Source organism: Hemiscyllium ocellatum, chromosome 37 (genome assembly GCF_020745735.1).
Source record: "Hemiscyllium ocellatum isolate sHemOce1 chromosome 37, sHemOce1.pat.X.cur, whole genome shotgun sequence".
In the NCBI taxonomy this organism is placed as follows: Eukaryota; Metazoa; Chordata; class Chondrichthyes; order Orectolobiformes; family Hemiscylliidae; genus Hemiscyllium; species Hemiscyllium ocellatum.
This window is the reverse complement of record NC_083437.1, coordinates 45,936,921-45,946,847: the sequence shown is the minus strand read 5'-3', so window position 1 is coordinate 45,946,847 and position 9,927 is coordinate 45,936,921. Positions and strand designations below refer to the sequence as shown.

The 9,927-nt window shown below is 45.7% G+C and overlaps 1 protein-coding gene across 1 annotated transcript; it reads right to left on the bottom strand.

Moving 5' to 3' along the window:
• Positions 1-6,754: 6,754 nt before the first annotated feature.
• Positions 6,755-8,758, bottom strand: camk2n1b (calcium/calmodulin-dependent protein kinase II inhibitor 1b). The gene is made up of 2 exons (XM_060852127.1): positions 8,519-8,758; positions 6,755-7,780 (listed from the first exon to the last, which is right to left on the bottom strand). The coding sequence occupies exons 1-2, from the start codon at positions 8,679-8,681 to the stop codon at positions 7,710-7,712; spliced, it is 234 nt and encodes a 77-aa protein (XP_060708110.1). The 5' UTR covers positions 8,682-8,758; the 3' UTR covers positions 6,755-7,709.
• Positions 8,759-9,927: the final 1,169 nt, after the last annotated feature.

Below are 9,927 nucleotides of genomic sequence, written 5' to 3'. Positions count from 1 at the left end.
AAGGTGTAATACTTGCCCATTTATTTCCTCCTTCCTGACTATCCAAGGCACCAGAGACACCTTCTGGGTGAAGGAGCGATTTACCTGCGCTTCACTCAATCTAGTCTCCTGTATTTTCTGCTCACATTGCAGTCTCCTCTCCAGTGGGGAAAGGATGCATAGGCTGGGAAATGTTCTGTCTGCAGAAATGACCCTGAGCCTCTGGTTGCCTGCCACTTCAACTCAACACTGTGTTCCCTAGCCTTGAGACCTTTTCCTATGTCTTTCGCCCAACTCCCCCCCCACCCCCACCTCCCGCCCCCACAACAGGCGTCGCCATCATGTGGGCTGCTACCAGACGCAACCCATTTTCAGCTACTAATGGTCCCCATTAGCAGCTATTCATTTTTCCCAGGCTGACTTTTACCTATTTCTTCATCTGATTGACTGTCTTCTCTCTCTCTCTCTGGGCCCCATCCCTACCCATCACTTACGCCTTTCCCCTCTCCCTAACCCATCTTCAGCAACTATACCAACTATTTCTGAGCTACAATCAGTTCGGAAGTGGGGATACTGGACCCAAAATGTTAACTCTGCTTTCTCTGCACAGATGCTGCCAGACGTGCTGAGCTTTTCCAGCAATTTTTGTTTTTGTTGTTTTAAATCTTAAATTTCTTTTTGTGAAATGTTAACATGATGGTAATATAAATGGACTAGTAATCCAGACATCAAGATTAATGATTAGGGCAATTCATTTAAATCCAGAAGCTGAACATTATAAATACAATGAATTAGCATTATCTAATTCGATTAATATTTGTGCATCAAATTATTAGATTGCTATTAAAAAACCCATAAAATCTGCAGTCCTTGTTCAGTTTTTCCTGAATATGACTCGAGACTCAGAGGACTGAAGTTATTTAGAAGTAGCCTAGCAAAGTACCCAAACCACAGCAGAAAAATAAAATAGAAATAAAACCAAAAATTATGATTGACCAAAATGCTGAAATTACAATGACACACTATGTCCAATTAAACCTGAAAACCTCTTCATTAAGACCTATGAATTTTCCTATAGACTAGCCAATCAACATTCTGTCATTACCAAATCATACCTTGTAGCTGTGTCCCAAACTGCATATGGAGTGTGTAAATCTAATGAGCACCAGTGTTGCGAAGGCCAAATTCTAGGAATGTGTATGAGATGATTTTCTAGAGTATATCCTGAGAGCCAACTAGAAAACAGATTATTTTGGATTTGTATTATACAATGAGAATGAACTAATCTATAATCTTGTTGTAAAATAATGTTTGTGGAAGTGTGCCCGTGATTTGTTGTCAAGTCTGATACTGATGTAATTCAATCTGAAGCTAGAGTCCACAATCAAAAACAAAAGTAATTATGATGTAAGAGGAGAAAGTTGGCTGTTGTAGATTGAAAAAATACATTAAAAGGTATAATAGTGTTTAGTAGAATAGGATCCCATATTTAAGTAATTCATATGTGGTTTACAACAAACATACATTCATTTAAGTCACAAAATCCCAGCAAGAAAAGCAAATCAAAACAAGTTGAAGATTTTATTAAATCTAAGGCAGGAGATTTATACAGTTGCCAAAACCTATAAAACCCAAGAATTAAGAGCAAATTAGAATTCATCAAAAGGCGGACCAAGAAACTGATGATGGGGGAAAGTATTTGAATGTAAGCTGGCAAACTACACAAAATAGACTGCAAAAGTATCTATAGGAGTGCAGACTGGAAAATATTATCAACGGCAAATGCAGGTGTATTACAAACACAGACAAATACTTTATCATGTTAAATTGAGAAATGGCAGGTAAATTAAAGATTTTTTTGCCTGTCTTCATAGGAAATTGCACAAATAATAGATGCAAGAGATAAATAAGAATGAAGAATAGAAAGAAATTACTATTATTGAAAAGTAACATCTAGAAAGTACTGGGGCTGAATATTGACAAATGCCTGGAAGCTGACAATGTACAAGTAGAATATTAAAAGCGGTGGCTAGAGTGATAGTGGATTCATTCATAGTCTGGTTTCAAAATTCTAAAGATTCTGAAATGATGTCCATAGATTGGGAGGTTGTAAATGTAACCCCACTGTTTACGAAAGGGAGGAAAGAGAAAATGGACAGCTCCAAATGTGGATCAGTTCAGTTCCTATGACATTCAAGAAGCTTAACATTATCCGGGTTTAGGCAGTCTGCTTGATTGACGCCATGCTCCCTTCAGCACCAGTGCAAAGTGACAACAGTCTGTGTCATTAACAAGGTGCAACTCACCCAGACTCCTTCAACAGTACCTTCCAAAACCACAACCTCTGCCACCTAGAAGGACAAGGACAGCAGATACATGGGGACACCACCATATGCAACTTCCCACCCAAGCCAGTCATCATCCTGACTTTGAATCATGTCACTAGGTGAAACTCTGTGAGCTCTCAGACAGCACTGTCAGGGTACCGAAACCTCAGTGATTGTTTCAGAAGACAGCTCCCCACACTTTCTCAAAGCAATAAAGACAGCCACCAGCTGTGGCCTTGCCGGGGATGCTGTCATCGCAAGATTGATATCCTTGTCTTTAAGGGAGTCCTTTTTTTGACATTTTTGGGGATTACATTACATTCGAGCTTTAGCGTTCACCTTTGCTCCACCAATCAGAAACGTTTGCCCCCTTTGCGCCCTCTGAAGCGATTAGTCAGTGATGCTCACTCTCCTTCCGGTGGTAATAACAGCCAGGAGTATAACTGCATTCTGCGGTGGGAAGGCACAGCTGGGTGCTGACAGTGTAACTATAGCTTTATCGAGGTTATTAAGTTCAATATATTGGAAACACGTTTTTTTGGTGACAGAAATGTTTTAAAACACACCATTTTATTTGTCAGGAAGGAGTTACATCAGCCATCTTTTTTGCTTGAAAACTGTGATTGAAATTGTTTGGGTTTTTCAAACGCTCAGCATCTCAACCGGTTCAATGCCATTTCAGAAGTTGCTAATGTCCCTGCCTCTAGTTGTGGAATTCACACAAACAGTAACATTTCAGTGTCAGCGCTGGGACTGTGCACATTTGTACAATACATCAAACTCTCAACACTGACCTCCAGCTGTCAGGGCGACTCCGTTATTGTAAATGCGATGATGTTCCAATGCTCACCCCGTGCATGGCCACCCCGTCTTCAGCAATGATAAACTCAGGGCGGTATGGAAACATGCCCCTCCAAGCTCAAATAGCGTCAGGGGTTCCGGGGGTGGGGTGGGAACAGGGGTGCGGGGAGATCCAGGAGGGTCGCAGTGGGGGAGATCCAGAGGGGTGCGGGAGGGGAAGGAGGATCCAGGGGTGACTCTAGGTGTCTAGGGGGATCGGGAGGTCTGGGGGTCCCGGGAATGTTCGGGTGAATGAGAGAAAGTCCCGGGATGGCGACGGTACTGGAAGGGACGAGGGCAAGGAGGCTCTGGGAGTGAGGGACCCGGGGGAATTCAGATGCCCCCTGGGGAATGCAGAAGTGAGGGGTACTCCAGGAGGGTCCGGCGTATATAGAACGGGGTGCTGGGAGGTGCCGGGGTAACCGAGAAGGTGTCCCGGGGGCTGGGTAAAGAATAGTGGCGTGATCAGATAGTACAGCAGGTCAAGGGACCGAAGGGCCTACTCCCTCGTCTAATTCACATGTCCCTGTGCAAGGAGGAGTCTCCCAGGCCGTTCTGCCCTTTAAAGGTACGCAGGGAAGACCCTCCGCCCGATCACTGTGTTCCACGAGGAAGGGGAGAGCTGCGTGAACCCCTCCGTCTCCAGGCGCTAACGGCCCAGTTCCTAAACTCGCTCTTTCTTCCATTAAGACAAAACTTTGCCTGGATCCAGGAATCATTCCCACCTGCTCTGCATCAAAAACAATCGGGCAAGGAAATTTGGGGAAGAGCCGATGATGTGCTTCAGACTAATGACGGGTGGTGTTTTTAATCATTTAAAATCCCGCCTGCCCCGAAAGGTTCCTGATGAAGGGCTGTTGTGTCGACTCTCCTGCTCCTCAGATGCTGCCTGACCTGCTGCGCTCTTCCAGCACCACACTCTCAACTCTGACCTCCAGCCTCTGCAGTCCTCACTTTCGCCCTGTCCGGAAGGGTCACTGACCCAGAACATGAACTCTGTTTCTCTGTCCACAGTTACTGCTGGAACCTACTGAGTTACTCCAGCACTTTCTGTTTCTTGTATCTCTGTGTTTGGGTTTGTATTGGTTTTTGTTTGCAGAAATGGAAAGCTCTGATTGTCGACTTTGGGTCTTGGTGGATGTGTCACTGTCCCGAGTCAATGTGGCCCGGAATGTAGTGAGAGGCTGGTGGAGCTGCAGTTGTTTGCATTGATTTAATTTAATCAGATATCGATCACGTGTGTTTCATGGAGTAAATCGTTGAAAGATGCCCCATTATGTGGGGCGAGCGTTTATCAGTGCAGCCTGGATTACATCTGGACATGTCACATTGGATTGCGCTGAAGCGGCTGATCCGGGAGCTGTAGGAGCTCCGCTCCCTCCACATCACCGCGTCCACCCCAACACTGCAGCCATCCCGGGAAGGGGCTCTCAAGGGCAGTTAGGGTCACACTAAAAATGCCGGCCTTGCCAGCGATATCCCTTTCCAAACAGAATTTGCTTTTAATATCCACTTAAAGGTGACCATTGAAAAACGGGGAATAAAGTGTGTGTTCTCTCATTTGGGGAGGTTACCGCTCCGGTCCGCCCGGTGATGATGGCCGGGTAAAGCATTGTCTCGGAATTACTTCCCTTTGGTTAGAATAGACCATACCCCTTAGTTGGTGTAGACAGAAACAAACTGGAACTGTTAGTGAGCATAATGTAAGCAGGTCCTGGTGTGAATCGAAATTAATTTCGATTTATTATAACGTTCGGTCTCGGTTGACATTAAATCCACGGGAAGAACAGCCACTAACGCTTTGTGATAATGCAGAGTACAATCCCAAATATAATTCCATAACTCTCCCCCCACCCCCCCCATCTAAACTTCATTCTAGAAACAGTGGGGGTTTGAATTAAGATTTCAAAATTCTCCGTCGTTACAACTCGTAGCGACCCCCCCCCCCCCAGACAATTTCAGCAAAACCACATCTAAACACTCGACAGCCCTGTACATTTCCAACAACCTCTTTCTAAACGGATGATTCAAGAAACCCTCCAGCACCTGAATGTGTTCACAAATAGCAGAGCCACTCTGAAGGAGTCACTGGGCTCGAAGCGTTAGCTGCTTCTCTCTCCACAGATTGCTGCCAGACCTGCTGAGCTTCTCCAGTGATTTCTGGTCTTGTTTTGGATGTCCAGCACGCGGGGGTCGCTGGTTTTATTTTACTGTTACATTAATAACAGGTCACTAAGCCCATCTTTGTACCTGTTTCTCACCCCGACCCGGGGTTCCCACAATCCCGGCCGTTTATCAGGGACAGCTCGGGGGGGTTATCCCGGCCGTTTGTCAGGGACAGCTCGGGGGGGTTATCCCGGCCGTTTGTCAGGGACAGCTCGGGGGGGTTATCCACGCCGTTTATCAGGGACAGCTCGGGGGGGTTATCCACGCCGTTTATCAGGGACAGCTCGGGGGGGTTAATAAACCGAGCACATGCCCCGGATTATTGTGGATTCTACAAATCCAAACAGCACTGACCTTCCAATCTTTCAGATCAAATCACAAAATGAATCTGCATTCAATCGAGGTCACACTTTCACTTTAAGAGGTGATTGAATCTGTCACTGGTAATTTTTGTCTCAAATAATCATTCTCTAACTTCACCGGAAACTGCATTCCCCACCCTTACTAACATAGAGAGATGTTTTGATTCAGTGTTCCTCTTGCCTTCAGCAAACGTGAGCTGCAGCGACTACTCTGGGGACAAATGCACATTTATAGATTCCGAACTTCCAACATAAACTGTTTTTGTAAACATGGTTTAAAAAAAACGTGAGAAAGATAATCTCTAGATTTTGTGACACATTCGCCCTTCGCTGTCACAGATAGATGCTCTGCTAAACATTAAAAGTGGCAGTTTACCAGCCCCACCCACACATCCATCTCATCTTCACAGCCTCGAACTAATGGGATGGTGATGATGGATAATGACAAAGATCAGAAACATCTCGCTCACATTCGGGCAGCCCAGAGGATTATTCAAACATAAATCATTATTCAAACAACCGGTGGAGATTAACACTGTTTGTTGCAGTGTCAATGAAAACAGGCTTTAGTTCACAATACACATTGCTTTCTGCCTGAGGAACTGCTTGGGCAAGGAATTAAAATGCCAACAAACAGGTCAGCGGTGGAACACTGACGTATTCTGAAGCTGGGAAGTGTATTGGAGGTCTGCCTGGGCGGTTTGGGGACCAGTTTATTTCACAGCCCATTTGGTTTGCTGCCAAGGTTTAATGTGACACTTTAACGGCTACCCGATCGAATTGATCTAAAGCAGCACACTCTCCTCCTCTCCGAGCCTCGTGTTACAGCTTCAGTGAATTCCTTTCTCTAAAGATTTCTAGTCAAAGCAACCGTTTGCAGGAGGATCGAACGATTAATGACCTATTCGGTAATCCCAGCCCAGTAACTTTCCGTAAAATTCCCAAAGCCAGTAATATTTAGCAAACTTAATGGCAGACAGAGAAAGAAACGATAGAGAGCTTTGACCTTTGACCTTTTATTAATAGTTTGCAGAATAGCCCTGTAGAGGACAGAGGTGCAACAGATATTTATAGATTAAATTCAGAAAAAAATCTTGAGGTCTGTCATTCAAAGTTGCAGACAAGATTTTTAGTTATTTATTGACGGCCTCACATACTGTCATGCATAACAAGAAATTCACCAAAGAAGAATTTAGTCCTTTAACATAAAAAATGGCAGCCAAGTAGCGTTACTGAATACATTCACAGAGAGCAGAAAGAAACTGGTTGCCTTTTTTTGGCGTCCTCAAGATATTTGGCACTATCGTGATGATGCTTCATACAATATAGAAAGTATATTACTGCCACGATAACAAAACATCTTCTATCGATCTCACTGTAGGATACATTATGGTTTATAAATCCGAAAATAGGGAAGGTCTCACTTCCAACGCAGCAGGCCGCAGTCAATGCAATAAGAAATCAAACCAAGCTGCACACACATCTGAGCTCAAAATGAAACAATATTTCTCCATTCCTAGAAAATATGTTTTTGTCTTAAACAATTCCCAACACTGCAATAAAGGAGAATAAAAATAATATTTTACATCCAAAGTGCACAGAATTACAGTATTCGCGAGATAATGTAAACAAGGTGCTCCATTCATAACAAGATAGCTGCTGGCAAGACAATACAAAGGTTTGATCGATAGACAGTATGTGCTTGCTACATCGTTCTCCCGCTCCTTTTCCGGCTTGCCCTGACATCTGCACATTCCATGTTGCTCTGAGCGGTCAAGAACAATTCATTGTTGCACATGGCCTTGGAAGGTTTAATTTTGGACCAACATTCCTCACTCCTTCACTCCCTCTCGGGACTGGCCTCACACCTTGCCTCCCAGCGTCAGATACAATAGTTTGTTTTTTTAGCATTGTGTATCACAGCTTTTATAAGAAAAGGTTAGTTCTGCATCTCAAAGTGCTTTTCTCGCCAACGAAAAGGTGGGACTTGTTTGAATTTGTGTGTGTTGTTGATCGACACAATATTTCGGCATTTTTAAACACCCGGAGGGGACTTGTCGTTCATATTTTTCAGCACATCATCAATTCTATCATCTTCGATGACCACTGCAATGCAGAAAAAAAATCATGGTCTCTTTTAAAAAAAAACGACTCTAGTTACTGTTCAGAGGCAGCGGGAAACATGACAATTAAACTGACACCAAGTAGAGGCAGCTCCTGGGAATCTGACTGAGGGGGAACAGCTCCTGTTCATTCAGGTTACACGTGAAAACAATGACAGGCGTTGGTAGCGGATTACAATCGCACACACAATCTCACAATCACACACACACATACCCTCACACACAGACACACATACTCACACATACAGACACACATACCCTCACACACACCCATACACAGACACACATACCCTCACACACACCCATACACAGACACACACGCTCTCACACATACATCCACACGCACATCCACACATCCACACACAAACTCACACACTCTCGCACTCACACACACATCCACACACAGACACATATCCACACACACATACAGACACACACTCTCACACACAGACACATATTCAACGCAAAATGATTTGCTGCAGAATGTAAAGCTATCGAGGAATTCACCGTTTGAAGTAAGTCTCCCCCCTATAAAAACAAACCCCAGAAATTAGCCCTGCAAAGTACAGGTCACTGCATTATTGGAATATTGACTCTAGACAGAACAATGCCATTCCCATGGGTTGACAATAATAATAAAAAAAACAAGAATTGAAGATGTGTTATATCCCAGAGGGGCAGTGAGCTACCTGGATCCTGAGATAATCTAGCCCTCACTTACCTCGCTTACTTCTCCCAATCTGACCCAGTTTGGGTGCCCGTTTGTTCTGGCCTGCTCCAAAGTAGTTGTTAGTGTCCTGCAGGCGGCAGGTGAAGGAGATCTGACCCACCTCTTCACCATAATGCGCAATCTTCTCTTCGTTATAAGGTAGGACCTGGGACATTGCGGCCAGGAGCAAGTGGAGAGCCGGGGCTTACGGAGCTGCAGACACGGTCTCTAGCCCAGGGTGAGCTCTCCGGGCACCTTCAGCGAAGCCCCTTTCCCCTGGACAGAGCACCCGGCCAATCCTGCTGTCTCCGGGCTTCGGGTTCTCTGGCAGTAGCGGTGAACTCCAGCTGCTCCAGGCTGGTTGCAGACAGAGAGGAGAGAGAGAGGAGAGAGAGGAGAGAGAGAGAGGAGAGAGAGGAGAGAGAGAGAGATCTCATTCGCACGTCACCGTGCTGGAGTCTTCCTGTGCGGCAGCGGCGACCGCCCCCGGCCCGAGTGTGGGGGGAGGGGGTTAGCTCTCGCTCACTGTATCTCTATCTGTCTGTCACTCTCCTTCTCTCTCTCTCTGTGCCTGGCTGTTTCACTCACTCTCTCTCTCTCTCTCTCTGTGTCTGGCTGTTTCACTCTCCCTCTCTCTCCTTCTCTCTCTGCCTGGCTGTTTCACTCTCCCTCTCTCTCTCTCTCTCTGTGCCTGGCTGTTTCACTCACTCTCTCTCCCTCTCTCTCTGTGCCTGGCTGTTTCACTCACTCTCTCTCCCTCTCTCTGTGTCTGGCTGTTTCACTCTCCCTCTCTTTCTCTCTGTGCCTGGCTGTTTCACTCTCCCTTTCTCTCTCTGTGCCTGGCTGTTTCTCTCTCTCTCTCTCTCTCTCTGTGCCTGGCTGTTTCTCTCTCTCTCTCTCTCTCTGTGCCTGGCTGTTTCACTCTCTCTCTCTCTCTCTCTCTCTGTGCCTGGCTGTTTCACTCTCCCTCTCTCTTTCTGTGCCTGGCTGTTTCAGTCTCTCTATCTCTCTCTCTCTCTCTGTGCCTGGCTGTTTCACTCTCTCTCTCTCTCTCTGTGCCTGGCTGTTTCTCTCTCTCTCTCTCTCTCTCTCTCTCTGTGCCTGGCTGTTTCACTCTCCCTCTCTCTTTCTGTGCCTGGCTGTTTCAGTCTCTCTCTATCTCTCTCTCTCTGTGCCTGGCTGTTTCACTCTCCCTCTCTCTCTCTGTGCCTGGCTGTTTCAGTCTCTCTATCTCTCTCTCTCTCTCTCTGTGCCTGGCTGTTTCACTCTCTCTCTCTCTCTCTGTGCCTGGCTGTTTCTCTCTCTCTCTCTCTCTGTGCCTGGCTGTTTCACTCTCCCTCTCTCTTTCTGTGCCTGGCTGTTTCAGTCTCTCTCTATCTCTCTCTCTCTGTGCCTGGCTGTTTCACTCTCCCTCTCTCTCT

Bases quoted from the DNA above. Each gene is read 5' to 3' on its own strand.
- camk2n1b (XM_060852127.1), bottom strand. From the start codon at position 8,681: ATGTCCCAGGTCCTACCTTATAACGAAGAGAAGATTGCGCATTATGGT. The intron at 7,781-8,518 runs GTAAGTGAGGGC...TCTGCATTGCAG, and splicing joins GATTGGGAGAAGTAAGCGAG to TGGTCATCGAAGATGATAGA.